Source organism: Grampus griseus (assembly GCF_964374135.1).
Source record: "Grampus griseus genome assembly, chromosome: 7".
In the NCBI taxonomy this organism is placed as follows: domain Eukaryota; kingdom Metazoa; phylum Chordata; class Mammalia; order Artiodactyla; family Delphinidae; genus Grampus; species Grampus griseus.
Window position 1 is genome coordinate 11,275,872 of NC_139001.1, and position 25,745 is coordinate 11,301,616.

The 25,745-nt window shown below is 38.5% G+C and overlaps 2 protein-coding genes across 10 annotated transcripts in view; one reads left to right on the plus strand and one right to left on the minus strand.

Moving 5' to 3' along the window:
• Nucleotides 1-1,139: 1,139 nt before the first annotated feature.
• Nucleotides 1,140-10,815, plus strand: TM4SF20 (transmembrane 4 L six family member 20; the record flags this gene model as incomplete). Its single annotated transcript, XM_082657970.1, has 4 exons — nt 1,140-1,322; nt 6,951-7,016; nt 8,423-8,574; nt 10,524-10,815. 4 exons carry the CDS (start codon nt 1,140-1,142, stop codon nt 10,813-10,815), a joined length of 693 nt encoding a protein of 230 aa, XP_082514096.1.
• MFF (mitochondrial fission factor) overlaps nt 6,740-25,745 on the minus strand; it is a 44,120-nt gene continuing 25,114 nt past the window's right edge. For 4 of the 9 annotated variants that reach the window (XM_082658802.1, XM_082658800.1, XM_082658801.1 and 1 more), the window contains 3 exons: nt 21,133-21,192; nt 17,892-17,976; nt 16,203-17,056 (listed from right to left, as the gene is read on the minus strand). In XM_082658802.1, the coding sequence (XP_082514928.1) occupies nt 16,925-17,056; nt 17,892-17,976; nt 21,133-21,192 (277 nt within the window). In that variant the 3' untranslated portion in view covers nt 16,203-16,924. Of the gene's footprint in view, nt 7,129-16,202; nt 17,057-17,891; nt 17,977-21,132; nt 21,193-22,707; nt 22,741-25,745 lie in introns of those variants that run through there. The other 5 variants (XM_082658799.1, XM_082658798.1, XM_082658795.1 and 2 more) reach the window with 3 other exon arrangements.

Sequence of the window (25,745 nt, forward strand, 5' to 3'; positions counted from 1 at the left end):
AGTGGCAGCAGCAGTGGCGGTGGGTTCCTGGACTGCGGCTGCCGTGGTGTATGCATCCCAGAGGTGGCTTCTTGATTTCCCTGCCTTTGTGAGGACTGCAGAGGCAGAAGTTCCCCTGGGGCCATTCAGCAGTCATGTCCTGGAAGGCATTCCTGGAGACTGCCCCTCCAGCCCTCCCAACAGTTTTGTACTCGATTCCCCAATTATCCTTCTTCCAGCTTAGCACAGCTAGAAGAGTTTGGGTTTTCTGCAACTGGCAGTGGTACATGAAATACCTTTCTGACCATCTTTTTGTGTCAAATTCTAGCCATCTTCCAAAGCCGAGAGGAATCCTGCTTCTTTGCCCATCTTGATAGAATCCTTCCGTTTTCTTGACTCCTTTTGCTATTTTAGTATGGCAAGTTATTTGTATACTTTTCTATCCTTGGTTTTAGTAACTTTGGCTTTGTTTTCAAAAAAAAAAAGAAGCCCACTTAAAGTACTAATAGGGGGATAATTTATTATGAGAATATAGAGGCATCTCACAGTAAACAGACACAGGACCAGCAGTCAGTCTTCATAGGGTAGAGACCAAGAAGTAGAAAGCCTGTTTTGTGTGTGTGAGCATACAGCCTGAAACTGAACCCTAACATTTTGACTAATCAAGAACATTGGCAGTAGAGAAAATGTTTTCTCCCAATCTCATATATATTCATTTTCTTGTTGAACCATTTCAAAATAAGGATCTTCCATAGCTGGTAATAATATCAATACAACAAGAAAAATAGTTTATATTAACTGGATATTCTTGTTTTTACTTTTTATATGGCATACTGGTATAATGTAAAATATGTTAGAAGGGTGTATTTTAAACCCATTTTTCTTATCTGCTGATTTTCATGTATAAATTTACCTAGTAGCAACCACAGATTTTTTTCCCACCTACCTTCCCCACCCCATGGTAACGTAAAATCGTCCTCACTTCCTGCAATACTCCTCATAATAATGTCCTGCCCTACTGGACTCTGAACTCATTTCTGTAATTTTTTTTTTTTTTTGGTAAGTGCTGAGCTTTAACTAGAAAGCTCAGGATAAAAGGCAAGACAGTGCCACAAAAACAGCCACCCTGACAGGGTTTCTCCTCGAACCAGGGGGTGACCATGACCTGCTGTGAAGGATGGACAGCCTGCAATGGATTCAGCCTGCTGGTTCTACTTCTGTTTGGAGTAACTCTCAATGCAATACCTCTAATTGTCAACTTAGTGGAGGAAGACCAAACTTTTAAAAACCCCATCTCTTGCTTTGAATGGTTGTTCCCTGGGATTATTGGAGCAGGTCTGATGGTGAGTGAAATTTATTTGACTTGATTTGGAGCTATTTTACTGAACACGGTCTAAAGACCATCTTGCAGCCTTGCCGTGAGCTATGTCTTGGCTTAGGATATAGTGAGGATCAGTGAGTACGGTATTAATTTATATTGGCGTCAGTGAAGAACAACAATTTAAATGAACTGTGGTACAGGCTAGGGAGCTTGGGCAAAAAATAAGATATTGATAAAAATTGGGCTTCCCTGGTAGCGCAGTGGTTGAGAGTCCGCCTGCCGATGCAGGGGACATGGGTTCGTGCCCCGGTCCAGGAAGATCCCACATGCCGCGGAGCGGCTGGGCCCGTGAGCCATAGCTGCTGAGCTTGCGCGTCCGGAGCCTGTGCTCCACAACGGGAGATGCCACAGCAGTGAGAGGCCTGCGTACCGCAAAAAAAAAAAAAAAATTTGTTGGGTAATTATGTATCATACTTCTTCGCATATAAGGCTGCTCTTCCAAGCTTCATAGTTAGTGTTCGGGACTTTTTGAATTTATTCCCTCAGCTTTCCTTTGCCAAAACCAGCTCTGAGTATTCACAGGGAATACGGCAAAAGCGAGAAGTGCTCAATAGGAAGGGCAAGAACATTCCATGCCCGATGAGTCTCCTGGATGATGATTGTGAGGCACGAACATGGCATTGCCTGCACCGAGGGGAGTTGGCCCAAGAGGTTGGGGACTTGAAACCCTGGCTTTCTGACCTCAGGGATGTTTTGATTCAGATCTTTTACAACCCGTACATCATGGTGCTTGTTTAATGTTCGATCATTTTTAATAGGGCTATCTTTGTTGAAGTCCGTAGCAGAGCAGTGTAAGATAGAACTCCCCAAGGTACCTGGTCATAAGTCACCCGAGGCACTTGTAATACGTGCAGATTCACAGACCTTCTGGGAACTCTGATTCAGCAGGCCTGGGTGGTACCCATGGTGTAGAGCAATAAATCCTGTTTTCAGACATGACAGGATATTGAGATATTCTGGTTGTATATTCTCCAATATACTACTGTTAGCAAATCATTTATCCTGTGATTTTGTTTCCGTATCAGTCAAACGGGGATGTAATTGAAGTTTGAAAATTCAGCATTCAAGAGCCTTGTTTTTGTGATACCACTTGGGTGCTATAACACCCACTTGTGGTCTCGTTAATGCCAGAGAAATGCGCCTTTGCTTGGATGTATGTGTGTGTGTGTATGTGTGTTACAATGATGATCAGTTATTGCTTCTAGTCTTATTCTAGTCTTATCTCCAGACTTAACATGAAAACACTTGTAGGTCATTATATATGAAAGAGAGACCACTGTTAAGTGCTAACCACTGGGTTCATACATTACACTATCTTATTCAAATGCTATAATAACTTGGCTGAGTAGTTATTAACATTTGTATTTTAACAGACCAGCAAACAGAAGGTTAAGAATGTTAACAAGGTCACATAGTAGGTGTGAAACCCAATTCCAGATTTATCTGACTCCAAAGCTCTGTTTTCCACCAGTATTAGCAACATAATCCTCATCACCTGTCTCAGGCTGACAAAGGGGAAAGACAAGATCTATAACTTAACCCATAAACTTAAGTGACCAGGAAACTAAAGCATAGAAAAATTATATAAATATGAAATCGTTTCAGAGAATCTGGACTTTTTTTTTTTTCGGTATGTGGGCCTCTCACCGTTGCGGCCCCTCCCGCCGCGGAGCACAGGCTCCGGACGCACAGGCTCAGCGGCCATGGCTCACGGGCCCAGCCGCTCCGCGGCATGTGGGATCCTCCCGGACCGGGGCACGAACCCGTGTCCCCTGCATCGGCAGGCGGACTCCCAACCACCGCGCCACCAGGGAAGCCCTGGACTTTTTTTTTGCAGTACGCAGGCCTCTCACTGTTGTGGTCTCTCCTGTTGCGGAGCACAGGCTCCGGCCCGGGGCATGAACCCGTGTCCCCTGCATCAGCAGGCGGACTCTCAACCACTGCGCCACCAGGGAAGCCCTGGACTTTTCTTGTTCCAGGATTAAGTTTGCTTTATCACCTCAATAAATATTAACAATGTGCTGGTATCACGCCAGGCTCTTACTATTACTCGGTATTGTGGAATATCTTCAAAGTATCACACAACCCTTTGAAAAGTTCAATAGACATTTTATAGCTAGAGCCTCAAACTCTAGACTAGGCTCACAAGCAAATAAGTGGGTGATAGAAAGGTTATTTTCTTGATCCTTGGCTATATATAGAATGTGGAAGAATATCTTTTTTCAAAGGGAATTGTGTCCTTTACATCTATCAAAATACTGACTTAGTTCAAAACATTGAACTCTCAATATACTTGTAAATACACAGAAAAGTTAATGAAGAAATCACTGTCGTGATAAGCACTTTTGTCATAGTTCTTGAAATCTTTCTAATCTGTAGCATTTTAAATTAGTATTGTTTCAAAAACAGGGAATTTTGCAGGAAGTAGTCAATAATAAAAACTATGGAATTCATTATCGATTACTCCATAAAATACAGTCATTTTATGGTTTTATGATTTACCCAAAACAGAGGTGAACCTTGTCATCTTTGAAACCATAACTAAGAGTAAAAATGTTACGTAATTACCTTCACCTATTATCTGCTAAATGGAAAAATCCATACACATTCTTTTTCCAAGTCCTGAAAAAACGACTTGAAACGTTTCCTTGAAATGTTTCCTCTAAAAAATAAAGACCATTTTATTTTATAGATTAATTGTAAGCCTAATCTTAATCATGCCTATTTACTGAGTTCACTTATTGTGTAATAATTCACCAATTATTAAAATCTTAACAGAGAAGAAATTGTTGAACGTTACATTAGAAAATATTATGTCTAACAAAAATTTTCAAAATAGATTTTATATAATGAGCCACTGTTTTGTTACTTGCATGTTCAAGTACTTAGAGGAACCCTGAAAGTTTGAATTCTATTAGAGTTGTAATGGTCTAAAGCTCTTCTGTACTTCACTGATGAAATCATATGCCTTATTTCTAAAACTGGATGAAAATATGGATTTCTGTAAGGAAAAATAAACAGTGCTACTTCTTTATAAAAACAAACGACTATCAAGAAAGTTTCACAAAAACTCATGCATTCAAATGTGCTTAGGAATTGAAGAGAAAGATTATTCTCAAGATTACTTACTTGTGCAGGAGATTATCTGGAAGACTTATAATTCAGTCACATACACACACACACACTTTCACATTTTAATGTTCATCCTATAAAGAGCCCCTCTAATTTCCAAAGCTCTGAATAAGCAAAATGCTTGAAATACAGAGTTATCAAGTTACCCATAATGATGTAACAAAGATGTGTCAACATGCCATGAAGTCAACCAGGTGAGGATTCATACATGATAAGCTATTATTACTTTATAAAATTCCTTTGCAAGAGAAGCGAACTATGAAAGTATCTCTTTCAGCATCTCTGAAATAAATTAACCTTCAAGAAAGTTAGCAGAGTTTAATTTACATCAATAAGGAAAATGGAATGATTTATCCATTTTAATTATAATTTAATGTTGCTCTTTCTTTTAACAGATTAATTTTCTAAATCAGGGGTTAACACGTTTTTTTCTGCGAAAAGCCAGGTAGTGAATATTTTAGCCTCTGTGAGCCAGTCTCTCTCACAATAATTCAACTCTACTGCTGGTGCGCCAAAGCAGCATGGATAATAAGTAAGCGAATGGGCATGTCTGTTTTCATAAAAGTTTATAAAAAAGAGGCAGTGGGCCAGTTTGCCAGTTCCTGTTCTAAATGATTTGTTCCTTAAGCTCAGAAGGCAGTATCACTTCTAAGTACAACAAAAGAAATTTAGCCCATGAACACTGACAGCTATTTGGGTACATACATTTATTTTCCCTTTTCTTCTGGGCTCTCAGCTATGCCTTGAATGGCTAGGCTGCCATACGTACACGTGCCCTTTGAATTATAAGAGTGTTGGTGGTCAAGGCAGTATGCAAGCAAAGCTTGATAACAATACAGTGTTTTCCATACGTGACACGGAGTCAGCACATGGTCAGAGTGGGGTGAAGTCTGTCAGGAAAGCTGCCTTGTAAGGCTGTTCAATCCGAGACCTGCTCTGAAAGGACAAAGGTGGACATGGTCTTGGAAAAATGGATTGGGGAAGGAGCAATTAGGAGGAGGACAATGAGATGAGTGAGGGGGTGATGGTGGTGGGGAAGATGAGAAGGTGCAAGCTCTAAGGAGGAACAGAGAATTGCTAGAATCGGCCAGTGTGACTGGAATAGTGGTTGAGTCTGGGCTCTGGAACCCTAATGCGCAACTGTGACTCCCAACTCTTCCACTTTCTTAGGCAAGTTACTCAAGCTTCCTGTGCCTCAGTTTTCCGACCCAGTAAAATGGGGATAATTGGCACCTACCTCATAGGATTTTTTTTTGTGGTACGCGGGCCTCTCACTGCTGGGGCCCCTCCCGTTGCGGAGCACAGGCTCCGGACACTCAGGCTCAGCGGCCATGGCTCACGGGCCCAGCCGCTAGGCGGCACGTGGGATCTTCCCGGATCGGGGCACGAACCCGTGTCCCCTGCATTGGCAGGCAGACTCTCAACCACTGCGCCACCAGGGAAGCCCTACCTCATAGGATTTTTACGAGGCTGTGAATGAACTAAAACACGTATAGCACCTATAACAGTGCCTGGTATGTTGTTAGAACTCAGTAAAATGTTAGAAAACAAGAGTGGAAGGAGAGAGAGAGAACTACTCAAGGGCAGCTGTGCTGAGACGGCAAAAAACTTATGGCTAAAATATCTTAAGTGTAAGGAAGTAATCGACATTCAACCCTTCAATGATACAAAACTTCTTTCATGAAGAATTTCTAGTTATAGCTGCTGACTAGTTATTAGTAGAAATTTTAACCTAAGGCCTGTGAACATGGCATCATTTCTTACAGCTTTCCCCAGCAATGTGTGTTCCCTTGACACAGAATGTAATACAAGATTTCTAAACATCAGTGTGAAGTGAGATCATTCCATAACATGGATACAGGAGTAGAAAGGAGAATGTAGAACTAAAAGTAATTCTCAAATCATAAGTTTGGGGAACTACTGAGCTGGTGGTGACCCTGGGAGTGAGAGGAAAGTTAGGGAAGTGGGAGAAGGGTAGTGACAGAATTCTTAGCTCCCAACTACCAGGCAGACAAAACCATCGAGTTCCTTTCTGAATCCTTGCCAGATTAATTCACACTATTTTGGGGAAATTGGGTAAGTGGTTGCAGATTATAGTAAAAAAAAAAAAAAAGTGAATTTTGGATGATGCAGCCATTCCTTCAGAAACATTCCTCCAAAATAATGAATAAATAACTTTATTTAAAATCCAAGTCTCTCTAATGACTCAAAGTAAAAATGTAGATGGAAGTTTTAAATTGCTATACTGAAATCCCCCATCCTTTCCCCCTTTTTAATCTTTATGGTCCAAATGGGGATCGTTAAGGGTCACAAGATCAAGGACATTGTCACATCTCCTTTTTATTCTCTTAAGCCTCTTGGCTTCCCACAACTGCTGGCAAGTAGAAAGTGAAGATTATTGCTTTATCAACTGATGAGAAGTAATAATATTCTTTGTTCCTGTTGATGTAATTTCCAGGTCATTCCAGCAACAACGATGTCTTTAGCAGCGAGGAAAAGAGCATGCTGCAATAACAAAACCGGGGTGAGCACAGCACAGCTGGTCTGGTGCATAAGCAGTTACCGGCATCTCAGCAAAGCCGCCGAGGCGTCAGCATCTCCTGAATCACCGTGTGGCTCCAGTGGCAGGGCTGGTCCTAGAAACACGTTATTTAGAATAATTTATATGATAATGCTGAAAGTGTGAAGTTTGTCTTTTTGTTTTCCCATAAAAATTTGGTTTTGGAGCGAGCTTTCAGACCTCTCCTCAATCTTCGGTTTCAGTCTAAAAGTTTTCAAAGAAAGGAGATTTATGTCTGCACTCAGGGCTGTAATCAATTTCATAATACTCAAATACTTGTTACTTTTGTGGTGTGTATAAAATACTTAGGGAAAAAGTATCCTCAGTTCTCTTATGCATGTGAAAGACTGGTTTACTAGGAGCAGAATGTTAATTGTCCTTATCCAGTTAAGTTAAAGGAGACAACACTTATTTTTTCAAACATTTGGCATGTATAAAATTGTAACTATGTTAAAAGTAAAGGAAATTAATATTTATTAACCTTCTCTCACTATACTCAGAACATTTTCAAATACGCTGTCTTATTTTTCTGAAAACCCATACGTTTTATGATCTGTTTTACTGAGAAATTGATCCTCAGAGAAAGCATATAACCTGCCAGTGTAGCACAGCTATTAGGTAGGTTTGTATCCAAATCCATCAGACTCCAAAATTCCCAGTCATCATACTTTTTATGCCATGAACATTGTTACGAAGTAACACTGAGGGCTCTCATAATTCTTTAAGGAAGCAGGTAGATCAATAAATAAGAAATCACAGTAAATATTCCTGACTGAGCTTGAGGTTTTAAAGCAATGGTTCTCAGCCTGATGGGAACATTAGAATCACCTGCGGAAAATCTTAAAAATACCAATGCCTGGTGGTCCCCCTGAGATTCTGCATTAGTATCTTTCAAAAGCACCTTGTGTGATTCTCATGTGCTCCCAGGGGTGAGAGCCACTGTTTAAAAGGGTACATATTTATAGCCATGAGTTTGGTTTATTTATTTTTTAAATTACCTTTTCCTGACATTTGGTATTCATATAGGATTATAGTTACTTTGCTAGTTATTTACAGTCTATCTTTGTTCCTGACACACTGTAGTGGTCCGTTGAAATGGACAAGGTTCACGTAGAGCATAAGAGTTCAGGTTTTTCAGAAACAGTGGCAAGACCAATGATCTTTTAGCAAGTCTAATGAAATGGCAGGCACTCTGCCCTCTACCTTCTTGTGTAAGTCACACCTAATCAAACTGTGATCTTAAGATCTAGGACTGTAAGGTGTCAGCAGAATGGCAGCAGCTGATGATAAAGACTGCATGTGCTGCTGAAACTAGAAACAGACAGGCAACATGTAACAACATGTGCAAATGTGCCTACTTTATTTTTCAGATGTTTCTTTCATCACTTCTGAACGTGATCACAGTCACTGGAGCTGCATACTGCCTGACGGTGTCCATCCAGGCTCTCGCGGAGGGCCCTCTCATTTGTAACTCTCAAGGCAACAGAACTTCCAGTTGTGAATTGTCATTTGAAAACTTAACGTGAGTAACCTTTTGCCGTCTTACACAGCTGCAGCTAGTTAGGTTAGGATAGTGTGGTGCTGACCCAGTGCCATGTTATCTGGCGTGGGACAGATTCTTAGGTATTTAGCACATTAATCCCAATTGGCCCAATCGCAGAGAAATGGAGGAATCACTGCATTCAGAGTGCTTTGGGTATGGTCTCGTCTAAAAGGAGTAGTTGACTTAGATGGATTATCCTTGTCCTTTAAAAATCTACAGCTGCATATGTGCATGTATATTAAAAAGTTCTGGAAATATACACCAAAAACTTAACTTTCATCTTTGGAGAATGGTAATGGAGGATGCCCTGGGGGAAGGAAGGGAGCACTGACTTTCTCCACTTCTGATCTAATTTAATCTGTAGACCCTGGGACTTCCCTGGTGGTCCAGTGGGTAAGATTCTGTGCTCCCAAGGCTGGGGGCCCGGGTTTGATCCCTGGTCGGGGAACTAGATCCCTCATGCATGTCCCAACTAAGAAGTCTGCATGCCGCAACTAAAGATCCCGCGTGCCACAAGGAAGATCCTGTGCACTGCAGCTAAGACCTGGCGCAGCCAAAATAAATAAATAAATATTTTAAAAAATTGTAAGCCCTAAGCATATATTACCTTTATAATTTGATAAACTGAATAAAAACACAATAAGTAAAAAAAAAATCTAGAGGCTTACCTATAAGCCTTAAGAAAGAAACAAAGCAGCAGCCAATGGAATCATGCAAACATAATAGAAACACAGTCAGCATGACAATGAATCAAAAGTTTAACTCACAGAGTAACAAATAATGCTGAAGAGTTGCATGGAAATGGCTCATTTCAGTCTTGTAAGATGGTTCTGGGCCTGAATCTAGGCATAATTTGTAAAACTGGAAGAAAAGAACAACCTAATTCATTCGTTACCTATATATTGTCCAGTATGGAAAATAACTAGAATTCACTTTTGTAGTTACATGAAAAATTTTTTTTCCCTTTTTCCTTATCTCGCTGCATTAAAAAAGAAAAATCTCTCAAAATTTGCATACCACAGCTGTTGTGGATCAAAATCCAAAGAAACTCCCTTTACTAGTAGAGCTGGAGTAGAAAATTAGAGATTTCAACCACACATGCTATACACATTCAGTCCTCAGCGCATGGCTACTCACCATGTACCAGGGGCCAGGCCAAGCTGGAGGTCACAGCATCAAGGTATTCCCACTCTAGTTGGGGAGACAGACAGTTACGGAGAGTAAACAATTACAGAAGAGTGACCCTACGCTCGCTGCAAACTGCAATGAGCATACTCATATTCCACGTGCTGACATGCTGTTGTTCTTCCCAGGCTGCACATCAGTTGCTGGTATGCAGAAATGCAAACTCTCTAAGAACACTTAGTCCTACTGTAGAAAACCAAAGATAAATCATGTCAGGACAGATGTGTTAGGGCTAAAAGTTTCTCATTCTCCATACCTTGTTACAACAAGGTTTTAACCAGACATATTTGAAATGCCTTTTGTGAGTAAACATTGTACATCGGATTTAAGAACAGACGCAACACACCAGTTTTGCACTAAGAACTGAGCTCCTTGAACGGGGGAGCTTGTTTTAGTTTCTTTAGCCAGTAGAAGAGTGCCTGCATGAATAGGTGCGACCACAGGAAACTTAATATTCAACCCTTTCTGACATAGAAAATTTCATACAGTTCAACCTAAGAGTAGATCCTCTGTAGATGCTTGTTGAGTGATGGGATATACGATGTCAACGTTTTACAACTGTTAAGAGTACAACGGCACATGCTCAGAAACCCTCATCTTAGCTATAGTTTCTGGGCACGATGTTTCAAAAGCACTTTCTGTTTTACCATACATGTCCTTTTCTAGGCACAATGCTGCATTCTTTAGACGGTCAGTGGTATTCCTGAATATCTTATCTTTATCATTTCTTTCATTTTGTCCAGTGCCATTCATCCAGAATCCTTCAATCTGCAGTGGTTCTTTGACGACTCTTGTGTTTCTCCTACGGATTTCAATAATCCCTCCAACAACAACACAACAGTCAGTAACTGGAGAACATACAGCTTACACTTCAATTCTATGGAAAACAAGCATAGGATTATCCATTTCTCAGTATTTTTAGGTCTACTGCTTGTGGGCATTCTTGAGACCCTGTTTGGGCTCAGTCAGATACTCATCGGCTTCCTTGGCTGTCTGTGTGGAGGAGTCTCTAAGCGAAGAAACCGAATTGTGTAGTTTAATAATAAAAAAATGGAAATACTAGTTTGAACCATTTTAGAATGACATTTAAAAGACATGCTTTTAGAAATTCAATAATGGAACATTATCTAGAAAGCTGTGGATGAGTCAGTTTAATCCAAAGGTTGTTTTTCAAGTCACCTTTGATGTACTTAAAAAACAAGTCAAGCTTCCACACTGAAGCATGTTGGTAAATGCACATTTTCATATGGAAAGAAAAATATCATCAGTGGTTGACTTTGGGGAAAAGTGGAGAGAAGCTTTCAATTTGTTTTGTGTCTTTCTGTACTATTCGGATTTTCTAACTATGTTCTCATATGTGGAGAAAGGAAGGGAGGGAAGGAGGAGGGTAAGCAGGAACAGAAGTTATACTGGAAGCCAAAGTATGGGACCTTTTTATTGCATTTCTTTATACTTCAAAAAGGTTAAATATATACAGTTGACCCTTGAACAACACAGGTTTGAACTGTGCAGGTCCACTTATAATGCAGATTTCTTCCAAGAGTAAATAAATACTAGAGTACTACACGATCTGCAGTTGGTTGAATCTGTGGGTGCAGAGTCCTGGATACAGAGAAACCCAGCATATGGAGGCCCAACCAAAAGTTACATGTGGATTTCTGACTGCGTGGAAAGCTGGCGCCCCTAACCCCTGAGTTATTCAAGTGTGAACAGTAATCTAAATACAATCAAGTTTTTAGACCTAATTCAGCTTACAGAAAATCCAGGGAAAGAGGACATTATTCAGACAAATTCAAAAGGTGGGACAGTAAACAGTCAATGGTCCCCTGTTTTCAACAAGAAAATGTAGTATAAGAAAAATAAAAGGTTGGATGGGTGGAGGGAACTATTCTAGATTAAGAGAGCAAAGAGACAGACATGATTCAACCAAATAGATTACGTGAACCTCGTTGGGGATAACTGGGGGAACCTGCACAAGGACTGGTTTAGGTAATATTAAGGGCTTACTGTTAGTTTTTTTATGCCTGATGATGGTTTTATGGTTATGTAGGAAAATGTCCTTATTTTTCAGAAATGCATATTTATGTGTTTGGGGGAAAATGCCATGTTTTTAAGACATTTCAGTTAAAAAATGAAGCAACTGAAAAATGTTACGTTTAGGTGACAGGCATATGGCAATTCATTACACTCTTCAATTTTCCTATGTTCGCATTTTTCGCAATAATTAAAAAAACAATAAATATCTAGGGAAATAAAATCAGTCTTTCGAAATCTGGCTTATATATATGCCACACTTTAAGACAGGATAACGAAACAGCATATTTACCATATTAAAATGTTATAAAATAGACAAAACTCAAAATCTACAATTTTCTGAATATGATCATTCCTGCTTTTTTTTCAATTATTTATATTCACTGGGCTTAAGATTTTAGAAATAATTTACAATACATATATTATAGCTGTCCCCCTCCCCCCAATCAGTAACATCAAGAACTTATAGGCATTTTTTTCTGAACCCATTTACTGTATAAAGACCTTCTTCCTATACTCCTATAAATACCTATTTATCCTTAAGGTCTAGCTTAAAAATCTACTATTTGAAAAAGCCTTCCCAGAGTGCATGATTTCAACAAACTAAGTTAGCACTTACCCAAACCACGATTATCATACCTGTCACAATGTAACGTAAATATTTTTGTTCATAAATCCATCACTTTAACACAATTTAAGAGAACAGGGACCATGTCCTTCTCATCCATTTATTCATTAGCTCTTTCCTTCTTCAGGTCCTCAGCAAGGCCTCTTCTCTGCCCAGCTCCCACCTCTCACTCCCACCTGTCTAAGCTCTGGCTAAATCCTCTTCATCTTTCAGACTTCAGCACAAGTATCACTTTTTCTGAGGCTTTCCCTAACAGCCTAATGGAAGGCAGGCTTCCCTTTACTCTCTCCTTTAGCGTTCTTTCATTTACAGCAGGGGTCCCCAACCCCCGGGCTGTGGACCGGTAGCGGTCCACGGCCTGTTAGGACCCGGGCCGCACAGAAGGAGGGCAGTGGGCGCGCGAGCGGAGCTTCAGCATCCGCCGCTCCCCGTCGCTCTCATTTCCACCTGAACAATCCCCCACTACCCCGTGGAAAAAACGTCTTCCACGAAACCGGTCCCTGGTGCCAAAAAGGTTGGGGACTGCTGACTTAACAGTACTGATCACAATGGCAACAGCATTTTAATGTGTACTTGTTCCTTAAATTTCACTCTCCCCCATAAGACCATAAGCTGCATGGGTACAGGGATATTTTTCTTTTATTCACTCCCGGGAGAGTCAGTACCAAGTACCGTGCCCGATACAAAGTAGGGCCACTACGAATATTTTGTTGAATGAATTAATCCTATCTTTAGTACTCAGCTTTTAGCCAAGACTCAACACTTACTAAATGAATGTCAAACTGCCAAGAGCCACAAAATTAAAACACAAGTAAAATAAACACGACAGCTCACTGTATTTGACTGAACAAGTCAATGACAGTGCATATAATCTTCATTAGCCTGGAAATGGGTGAGAGATGACCCCAGTTTGCTACAGGGTCATGAACAGAGACGTGAGCCTCTCATTTCAGAGGGCACAAGAAAGGATGGTTGGCAGTAGCACAATCAGCTGAAATAGCTGGCAAGTTAGTTCTTTGCAATTTTGGTCTTGTGGAAACTGCAGCCTTGATTAAATGCCTAAAGCCGATGGGCCACTTGTGGTGAGGTGGCTTTTGGGGACATGCCATCTCCACCCCGGTACCTAAACTTACAAATGCACGTTATACACCCACCCCCCCACACACATACAACATGCACCTAATCATCTACAAAGCTCATTGTTTTTTATTTCTCACTTCCATTCCCATGTTCAATCTCACTTTGGAATCTTTATACTTTTTTTACTGCATCCACCATCTGAAACACTCTCTCCCTGTTCTTGGGCATATATCTCAAATTCCTTCTCCTTCATAAAATTATTTTTATAATCCTCTACTTCTTTAATAAGCCTTATTTCCCTCCTCCTCCATTAATGTCAATTCCTTAAGAGCAGGGCTTGTGGTGCATCTGCTATAACCGCTTACTACTGAGGTCAGTGCTGTGCACACATGACTCTCTACTTACTGACAGGATAATACATTGTATGTAAAAGAACAAGTTACGGTAGTTACATTTTTCCAAACTTGAGGCCAGAAGTTGTTCAATTTCAGTGTCAAATATGATCAAGAAGCTGGATAACAGACATTCATGCAGGAAAAGAAGGAAAGCTCTCTTGCAAATATATTTTCATAAAATTATCCCTCAAAGTGTCAATAACCAGCAAATGCTTCAACAAGTATTCCTAGAAGTGAAAAACGCCCAACCCTTAAACAGAGTTCCGAAAGTAGTGGCACAATGTACTTGCTACACTTGTACTTGCTACTTAGTTGTATGGCACTAGTGAGTATGGTAGGTTGATTACTGTTACTGGCCCTGACTGTATCCTTTTCTTCCACTGTTCCCTGCATCTGGAATCTTTTCTTCATTCTCTGCTTGTTGAAATCATATATTTATTTATTTCAAGGTTCAGCTCAAATATCTAAGAAGTATTTCTTGACCATCCTGACCAGGAGTGAATCTGTTCCTCTCAACTCCCAAACCACTTTCTTACAATGATGAAAAATGACTTCTAGGGAAGGGAGGCTGGCATAGCTGGACTTGGTTTTGGAGTTAGAGAGACTCAAGCTCTTTTGTTTTTAGATCTGTGACAAGGTGAAGACATGTTTCTTTGTTGTCCCCTTTTGGTCGCTAAGTTGCTTTCTCATTTACCCTTTCACTGAGGGTGTAGTTTTTTGGGGTTTGAGTTTCATGCAGGAGTCTCCTGTTATAGCTAATGCCTGCCTAAGAAGACATGTAATTATATCTCCTACCCCCGTATAGCCATTAAGAGAGAAAGTTCTAGGTCTCCAGTGTTTGGTAAAAGTCAATAGGGAGAAAAATAGCTTTTGTGCTTATCTCCTGGAATTCCTGCTCATGTTCATTTTTGACTTTTATGGAATCAATCCTTTTCATGTCTGCCCAACAAAAGAGGTGTTAACTTTATCCACTATTCTTTTTAATTTAATTTAATTTATTTATTTTTGGCTGCGTTGGGTCTTCGCTGCTGCGTGCAGGCTTTCTCTAGTTGCGGCGAGTGGGGCCCCTCCTCGTTGCGGTGTGCGGGCTTCTCATTGCGGTGGCTTCTCTTGTCGCAGAGCACGGGCTCTAGGCAGGCGGTTATCAGTAATTGTGGCTTGTGGGCTCAGTAGTTGTGGCTCGCAGGCTCTAGAGCGCAGGCTCAGTAGTGGTGGCACACGGGCTTAGTTACTCCACAGCATGTGGGATCTTCCCGGACCAGGTCTTGTACCCATGTCCCCTGCACTGGCAGGCGGATTCTCAACCACTGAGCCACCAGGGAAGCCCTTATCCATTGTTTTTTAAATCATTTTTGTAGTTTCAATTATTCACAGAAATTACCTTGAGATATACATATAAAGATAGAATATAATTAATGACATCATTAGGATATTATAAAAGTCAGAAGACTTTCATGGGTAAAAAAAATTGTCACCAAACTCAGGATAAACCCTAGGAATTAAAGAAAAGAATCCTTCCTCCAAGTATTTTTTTTTTTTGTAAGGACAGGAGAGAAGCAAGAATAGAACAGTTCAATATACCTACATCTAAGGAATTTCCCCTAATTGCCTTTCTCAAAACTCACTGCCTTGGTAGAAAGATACTGAAGATGTATGGAGAATACTGCACCTAAGTAAAATTCTATCCATTTCTGAAACAAAAAAAGGAAAAAAAAAGTTTGGGAACTAAAGGTTCCCAGCACTTGGTTTCATTGATGCATTTAATCTCATCAGATTTAGTATATCAGCTAAATACAATGGAAAAAGCAACACAACTGAAGGTTTTTTTTTTTTTTTGCGGTACGCGGGCCTCTCACTGTTGTGGCCTCTCCCGTTGCGGAGCACAGGCTCTGGACGCGCAGGCTCAGCGGCCATGGCTCACGGGCCTAGCCGCTCCGCGGCATGTGGGATCTACCCAGACCGGGGCACGAACCCATGTCCCCTGCATCGGCAGGCGGACTCCCAACCACTGCGCCACCAAGGAAGCCCAACTGAAGGTATTTTTAGCTGAACCACTTTATAGACACTACAAATTACAAAAACAGCTGTACCAAAACCAGCGCCTACCACTACCAGGACGAAGATCTGAAAGGAAGCAAGTGGGTTCTTACTACCTGCCAAGTCATTAATTGCTTTCCTTGCTCCAGAGCCGGGAAAACTTAGGTGCATATAAAGAAACATAATATGGAATATAGCTCACAGCACAATATGATGAAATAAAATCTTTTGATACACAAATATAGCTTTGGTTGACAGTTTATTAAATACACTACATTTGTACCTTATTCTGTAGTTTTTTAAATCATTCACACAAGGACTTAGTAAAAATGTACTTTATAGAAAACCATCTGCAAAACTAAAATAAAAATAAAAATGCACATTTTGCCCTCATCTTAAACTGCTGAAAATGTTAGGAATTATTTTATTGAAGGTGATCCTGAAACATGAGGTGACTTGAGTTTATTAAATCTGACACCAGACCATGACTTCAGTAGTGTTAATGTTGAAATGTGGATGCAAAAATGTCTATTAACTAAACTGTTTAATCTAACAGTGTTTGAGAAACAGGACAATATAAAGTATTATTTTTCCTTTACAGACACTTCTCTAAATCCATTTTCTGTACACTTTTTTCTCTCCCATTCATAGAATTAGCTGTGCAGATTGATGAGGCAAAAACAAAACAAAACAAAACAACAAACAAACTAGGTCCTATTTACAAAACATGCAAAGGGAGAATTTTAAGTAGGTGTTATGGCAGAACTGGTTAAAACTAAATACAGTCGAGTGACAGGACATACCTTTACTTCTGCAAATATAAGTCTTTCCCCCATCCTTTCTGGGAGAAATACATTTTCAGGGTGGGGACTGTAAAACGGCATACAATGCAAAGACAGAAATAAAGAGGTTTGCAAATTCTTTATATTTCCAGCTGTTGAGACAATATTTTTGAGAGTTGAGGTTACCTCTAGCGGCGAAACCAGAGCCAGCTATTAAGCAGCCAGAATGCTACAGTAATTGAATACATGACCATTTCTCTTTTAGCACGTTCTTTGTTCTCCTCTTCCAGAAGTTGTAGACGTCTATTTAGTTTGATTATCTAAGTAAAAAACAATATCAAAAAATGAATAGAAGCTTTAATGCATGATGCAATCAGATTCTTACAAAGTAGTTTAATTTGTAAAAAGAATTATTACAAACATGAAGAGTTTCATTTGGAGCAAAATAAAGAAAGCTATATATAGAAAAAATGTTACCCACGACAGCTTAAATTCACTTAAATTCTCTTCTCTTATGAGCTTCTGTCACTCAGCTTCAGTTTTTCACCTTTAACCTGCTTTCACTGTTTTATGCCTTCTCTGAGTTACTAAAAGGATCCCAATAATTAACCTACTATAGTGGGCCCTGTGACCTGCCACCCTTCAGGACTAAAAGGCTAATTCTCTACCTGTTAGGAGTGTCACTGGTTGACAGCACTGTCCTCGGCTTTGGTCCCTACTGTGAATAGCTCTGGGCTGAACAACTGTCTTGCCCAAGTTCATGCTCCCTTATGAAGGCAGCATGAATCCACCGACTGGTCGGTGATGGGGTTAAAAGGCCCAGGCCGCTTGCTCCAACTGTGAAGGGTCATCTCAGCTTCAGAGCAATTTATGGATGCACTGGTTTGCTTAAAATGTTAGGATTCTTTGTTATTGGCTAGAATTACATCAATCCATTTTGGTAATACTGCTTTATGCTGATCAAAACATGTAAATAGTGGTTTAATATGTCTTTAATCAAAATGGGAAAGTCAATTATGGTTTAATAAATAGTTTGATAAAATATTTTAATCCATGGGTTCCACTGGACAGAAAATGATAAAATGTTAGGAACTACCACTTTAAATATTATATGAATATAATTTAGGATTATATGGTATTTGGTACATTAAATACCTGTCGTCTTAATGAAGCTGCATCTACAACAGTCATGTCATCTGAGGTTCCTTCAATCGTTGTATCTATATGTGAAATGCCATACCTAGCAGATAAGAAATAAAAATATGATTTAATATTAGAATAGAACTAAAAGTACCTGGCAAGTCAAATCATGTAATATATTGTGTAATGCTCAGAGAACTGTTAAAAAGACTGGTATTTAACAGTACAAATTACTAAAATATTTACCAATCTGAACGGGTACTAACAAAGGAAAGGAAAGAGCTTAGCTTAACAACTACCTACAATACTAGGAAGGTGTGCTGAAAGTTTGAGAAAGAGAAGAAACCCTGACTAAAGATATAAATAAGGAGACACTTTTCAACTCAGAGGGATGGGCAGTGTTAAAAAGGATACCTGGCTGAAAAGATTTGAGAGCTGCTGTGCTAGCATATAACGAAATACAATTCTCCCACCATCTGATGTCTGTATGTGGTTCCTCAGAAGTCCCTGCTGAGACTCATGGCAGGGAACACAAAGTAAACAAACTCCAGCTGAAAAAGGAAGACTCTGATCATGTTTTATTTCTCCTACTCTTCTCAGTGCCTCTTCTCTTGCCATTTCCACTCTTCACTTCTTATTTCCAATTACTTATTCTCTACTGTGTCTCCACAGAAGCAATTATAAAATCACCTGAATACATCCTGTCACTACATTCAGATCCAGAATTTAAATACTATAATTAAGAAGCGGTGTATAAAATAATACTGGAAAGCCACTAAGACAAACCTTAGAGAAACATTAAAAAGTATTTCTTGTTCAAATGCAGTTACTTCTAAAGGCGCACCGATTTTTAAATGAATGACAATAAACTTCTGAGATACAAATGCACACAAATGCTATTATTCCTCTTTGCCCAGATTTCCACTTTTAAAATATATTTTAATTAAGATACAATTCACATACCATATAATTCACCTCGTATATTTATATCCGTACTATTTGAATCCTGTATGGTTATTTCAGTAAAATGGCACATTAGCTTTTCCAAATGAGTGGATCATAAATAAACTGAATTTAAAAGTTACTCCTATGTAATCTACAGAGTTGGCACATAGAGCGTAATATTGATATTTTTAATATTTCAAGCAAGTCCCTATTACAAAAAGCATATTACCACACAAACGTGTATGAAGAGAATTATATTTTTCCTCCAGACACGTTAAAGACAAGTCTATTCAGAAAATCCTTTTGTTACAAATGCCACTGAAAATAATTCAAAAATACTTTAATAAATAACATAAAACAATTTTTAATTGTATAATCCTGCAGTGTCATCATTCTGAACGCTGATTTTAATTACATAGGTTGCAGTTTCAATGATAGATGGTATGTACTGACTTTAGATAATCTAGAACAATCTCTAAATGTTCTTTTTAGGGCTAAATTAACTTACTTTCTCCTAATCTGCCCCTTCCTTCATGGGAACACAGCAAATATACTGGAATACCGAGAGTAACGGCATCAGATAGAGAAGTTAGCTACTAAGTTAGTAGGTGCTAAGAACTATGGCTTTACAAACATCTGAGTTAATTATTCCTTTGAACATTAAGCAGAATTCTTAAACAATTAGTGGAAAACATAAGGGTTGAAGATTCCTCTTCTCTACACTTTATCCTCAAAATAAAACTCTTCTATTTCTGTGAGGTCATACATGAGATAAATAATTGGGAAAAAAACAACAAACAGTAGAAGCAATTGCTTCAAAGGTAAAGGGACCCAGACTGAAGAGAGAGAATGAAGTATAACTGAAAGGGACTCCCCACAATTTAGATCCTGAACTAAGGTTTTAAATATCTGTAAAGGAAATCTTCATTTGCTAAGAAATCTAAGGATATGACAAAAGACTTTACTTGTGTAATTTGACTTAAAACTAAAACCTGTATTGATCAGAGCTAAAAACTCTGTAAGAAATCTAAGTCAGATCACTGCCTGAAAATACTTTCACAGAAAAATAAAAGGATCACAAACTTACGAGAAATACACAAGGAAAAACTTAAAACGGACTGAGTTAATATTGTAAAAAGAAACAAGTCAGCGGAGTGGAAAGGGACCCCTAAGGACACACTTTTCAATTTTCTAACCTGAATTCAGTATTAATGAGAAACCAGTATTTCCCTCTTTTCTTGCCTAAAAATGAACGTGCCAGCTTGCTTCCTCTCATCATAGAAATAATGCTGCCAGTTTTTTTTGTTTGTTTTTTTCTTTTGCGGTACGTGGGCCTCTCACTGTTGTGGCCTCTCCCATTGCGGAGCACAGGCTCCGGACGCACAGGCTCAGCGGCCATGGCTCACGGGCCCAGCCGCTCCGCGGCATGTGGGATCTTCCCGGACCGGGGCACGAACCCGTGTCCCCTGCATCGGCAGGCGGACACTCAACCACTGCGCCACCAGGGAAGCCCCTACTGACAGTTTTAAATCTACTGCTACAGATAATCAATTTCTGCTTAAAATAAATAAAACTGGCTCTGAAAAAATTACAGAAATGCTATCTGTAAATACTAACCAATTTTTTATTTTATTTTTTAACCCAAGAAGTTGGGAAATGAGATTTTGGCACCTGAGAACCTCAAAGTATTCGTATGTGCCATTCTATCTGTCCTTGTGCATGACAGGAAGAAATAACTACTCAGGCTAAGCATATCTGAAAGTGTGAAAGGGACAAAAATAAGAGAGAAAAGCTTAATCAACGGATGACAAAAATTCTTAAAACTAAATTCTCTTTCTAAACATTTACCTTCTCAGGTTACCAATGCTGATTTCCCCCAATTTAAGATGATGCTTTACAGATACATTTATCTACACACTGAAAGTGACATTACAGACAATTAACAACTAAAAAGGAAATGCTGGACAGAACCTCAGGCAACAATTAAAATGATGCACATAAAACAAGGTTTAAGATTATTTTTTTCTGTGTTTTAGTATGACCGCCAATAAGCTATTAAAACCATGTTTAAATACCCTGTCTCTGATGTTCCCATGATAATGTATCATAACTGTTTTTCTTTATACTCTTTTGGCCAAATGTCATGAATGATTAGACTCACTGTTCTCAGAGAAAAACAGGATGTACTCAGAGAAAAGCTGTAGAGATTCAAGCTATAATATAAAGGCGTGGCTGCTACATGCATTACGTCCTGCAAACTACACGTTCAGTCAACTCTCTACCCTGGTAATTACAAAGTCTCAAAGTTTACCTGGCGTTGTCATGATGAGGGTTAGAGGTGGCGGCAGCAGACCCACCACGCAACACAGGTCTAAGGCGGGTTTTTGCGGGAGAAGGCACAAGACAGAATCAGGAACCAGAGAGTAACAAGATAAAAGCAAAAATAAGACAAAAATAAGACAAATAAATGTCAAATATGTTTGTATGTTTCAATACAATATATTTCAAACACTTCAAGTATCTTTGTCTCACTGTCCTCCACTTTATGATTTTCATAAGTTTAGTATCTTACAATGTGTTAAAAAACAAAGGGAACCTACGTTTTTCATAACAAAATAGCACCAGCATATAATTTTTTTGGTGCTTATATTTTGATTTATGAAATTCAAGACAGAGGACAACTCTGTTCAAAATGTATACTTTCTCTCTTCTAGTTGGAAAAAAAAATCACCAGCAACTTTAGAAGCATGTCAAGAACTGGTTAGTAGCACCTGCATCATCATGGTTGCTCATCTGATATCAAAGCTCTATCTCAAAAATTTCAAGAAACTCCCATTTCTCACAATTCCTTGCCTCCCACCTCATTAATTTTGCTTAGTGCCTGATACCTTAATATAGCTGTGTCTCATTCAAACCCTCAGCTCTCAAGAGCAAAACTGCAAGCCTCAGCTCTGGAGCTAAGGAGATCAGGGACATGCTCTGAGGGGCATACTGCAGCACATTACAGGAAGTGCAATCAAATATGTGAGTCTGACCTTGACACAACCAGAAGCGACATACAGGACTGCTGGAAATGAAGATTAAGGTGCACTGGATTTTCACCGAGTACATACTTTGATTCTAGAGGACAATTAGTTCTCTACCTAGGTAAGCAGTAACCTTTCCAATAAATTTTATTTTATTTTTTAAATCAGAAAACAAAAGCTCTATGTGGTCACTGGTCAATTCCCCAAAAAGTAATCAGCAATATTTATAACCAGAGAAAGGAGACTGGGATATAGAACCCATATAAGGATTTGAAGAATTATTACATTCTATTTTGAATGTCTCCTACTCTACAGACGGATCAGGTTTTGTCTGAATTTAAGTATCAAGACAATTCTTATAGTAAACACTTAGTACCAAATGCACTATTTTTTTTCTGCAAGTTGGCACCGCTGTAGAATTTTGGTTACAATACAAATCACTATTTTATGTCAGGTCAGTTTATACAAGAAAATTTTAATGTTTAGCTTGTATGTTTCCTAAAGGCACTACTGGTGCTTAAAGAAAATTTCCAGAGCCTATAGGATAAGAGACTTTTGGGTCAGATGTTAGACTTCTATTTTGTTGGCTAAACAACAGTGAAAAATTACATATGCTTGAGACAGGTTTTCAACTCATCCCATCCTACTAATTAATTTATTCTGTGACATTAGGAAAACTTACTTAACTACAATCCTACACTACATTAACATAGGAAAGGTTAAAAATGAAGCCACCGCTTTGTCACCTAAAGCTTTTTCTAAAAAAAACATACATTGCTCAAAAGGAGCTGCCATATTCAACATATTCCACCACAGAGATTCCCCTTTTATGATGCAGAGCCAGAAAATAACACAGTTACCTTTCACAACGTATTTCATTTTGTCTTCTCACACTGGCAATTGACACATATAATATAAAAGTAAATTAGAGGGGTATTTGGCAAAGTTAGAAACTTCAAGTACCACTTTCTACTCTATGACTTAATACATTAAAAAATCTTTTTAAGTTTGAAAATATGTTTTGTAATTAAAGTGGCAAAAGGGAATGAGATTCAAGGCTCTACAAGTCCCCGCATTAACTTGTATACTGACATTTTTGAGTAAATAAATGGTCTGACTTAGTAGAATATGTTTCTTTGCTAAAAAAAAAGGAAACTTCTACAGTAAGTAAACAGTTTGGATGTATCAGGAATTATATGAATATTTTAAAAATTAAAAATTTAAATTTAAAAATGATAAATAACAAACACTGTTTCAACTGCAACTTTGCATTTCTAGGTCTTCCAAATAGTATATTTATATGGATACCTGCAAAAAATATAAATTATTTACATACTGGTTTCTCATTCTGTTCATTCAAAGCTAGTATAATCTGTTAAAGAAATAATCAACCCCCCCCTTTTTTGGGTCATGCCACGCAGCATGCGGGATCTTAGTTCCCTGACCAGGGATCGAATCCTCGCCCCCTGCAATGGAAGCGTGGAGTCTTAACCACTGGACCGCCAGGGAAGTCCCTCAAGCTCCTTCTAAAAGTAAAACTTAAGCATGCTGAACATGACTAATCTGTCAATACTTAAATCATGTTCTTTCATACGGACTAAGTTTCTTTTTAAAAACGTTAATATTTTGCATTGGCGAGTGAGATACGGAGCTCTGGCAGGTGTCAGAAGACATGAGCATCTCATAACCAGCAAGGACTAAACAGCATTTTAAATGCAAAGAACACACCTGGTGCTTGTCCCAGGTGTTTTGGTGAATTTTTGACACCTCAGTTTTCCAAATGCACAGCACTGACCTATGTAAATAAACCTTTCTAATGTATACCTAGGATTTAACTTTGTTTTCAGATGAACTTGGTTTTAGATCATGTAAGTGCTCAAGATGAGAAAACAAAAATACATAAACCTTTCAACAGTGTCCCTCAAAGTATAAACTAAAAATAGTTCTCATGCCAAACAACTGTGAAAATGCATTATTTTATGATAATAAAACAGGCAGACAGGTTTTTTTCTTTCATTCTGCCAAATAGTTCTAACTTAATTTAACTATACCTAATGTGATGGCTTAAGACCAAAGATAAGATATTGCATTAGCGTAACAGCCAGGAATAAAAAGCAGAAAGGAAAAAAAATGATGTACAGAGCAAGGAACATAAAAGCACTTAAAACTTTATAAGCAGTATTATTTTATAGTCATGCAAATAGAACATTATCCAAATTTCACATTCCTATTTCTTGTATCTGGTAAGTCATGCTAGACAGTTCTCGTAGTAGAAATAAAAATTGATTTGGCACTTACAACTCTGATTAAATCCTGCTGAACATCTGATCATAAGAGATTTCAGTGCAACGGGGAAAAAAAAACTTTCAAAATTGAAAGCACCCAATAACACTAATGAGAATCTAATCCTCCAGGCTCCAAGGTGTGTATCCAGGAGCAAAGAATTATTAATACAACTACTTTATGAATTTTAAAAATCTCATTTAAGTGAATAAGAAAAGATACTTCCTTCCCAAAAAAGGGAATTTTCGTTATCAATTTATTACAATTAAAAAAAAATCACTTAAAGCTCAAAATAGTTTTTTTATAAATAAAAGAATACAAAGTAAATTTTATAATTAGTAAGATTTTTGTACTTGTGAGCTTGAGGCAAAATTTTTCCATTAAGGAGTAAAAAAATCCAACTATGTTTCCATATACTGCACTGAACTGTCTATATGTAGGGGGATGGGACAAATAATTTTAACATACTGGGGCTTTGTCATCTAGCTTTTAATCTATATAGGAGTTATAAACATCTTTCTCATTCAGATATTTTCACTATAATAGCATTTGATATGATGTAATTTGACCTAATAATCTAGTCTCTTCTAAGGACCTATTTTAATTAAAAAGTTAAAGAGGATACCTGGTGAAGAATAAATCTATGTTAAGGAGGGAGGAGAAAACAGGGCTTTGGAAATATTAGTCAGGTGCCAGGTACTTTATATTCAATATCTTTTTAAGGATCTCCCATGACACTAAATAAAGAATTTGAGTCCATTATCCCTATATCTTAAATAAAAGCAGGAGAGGGGGGAAGATTCCTCATAAGAATCCAGAAAACTAGGTTAATATTAGTATTACCCTTCTTTTTAAAAAATAGATGAAGAAAATGAGGCCCAGAGAAGCTAAGCAATTCGTCCAAGGCCATCATGTAGCTATAGCTGTTCAGTGGGGTGGATCAAGATTAAATCTGACCCCCTCCCTTGATCCATGTTTTTTTCTTCTGAACCATGATGCTTCTTACAGGCTCCAAATATCCTAAGATAGTCCTTGAAGCTTCAAAGAGATTAGAGGGACTCTAAACCTTTGGGGAGGGAGATAAACACCCACACATGCATATACACCTATACATGAATACATATGTCCATAGATGTATATATAATTTTCCCCCTGCCATGAGTTTTCTCTTTTATGCTCTTTCTGGTACAGCTTTAAGTCCTTGGACCCACACATATGGGAGCCCTGGGAAGGGTCAGAAACACCAGTTGAGCAGCAGGAGGTGAAACACCTGGGGCTTATGTGAGGGTCAAAAGCACTTAATAAAAAGTTTGTTCAGAGCAAGTCATAAGACATATCAGTTCCTAAAGTAACAAAAAAGGTTTACTGAAGGGCCAGCTGAATTTATTGGGAATTCTTCAAAATGCAAAATTAACAGTCTAAAAAAATGATCATGAAAATTCAAACACTGACTCACAGAGTTACTACATAAAATGTTTAGAGTTGAAGTGAAACTGACTGTACCTTCCTCATACTATGCCAAAAAAGCTCCCAAATTCCATCTTTTTAAAACACCATCTAGTAATGAAGCAAGGAGAAAAAAGTATTTGAAATAATGGCAAACAATTTATTTGAA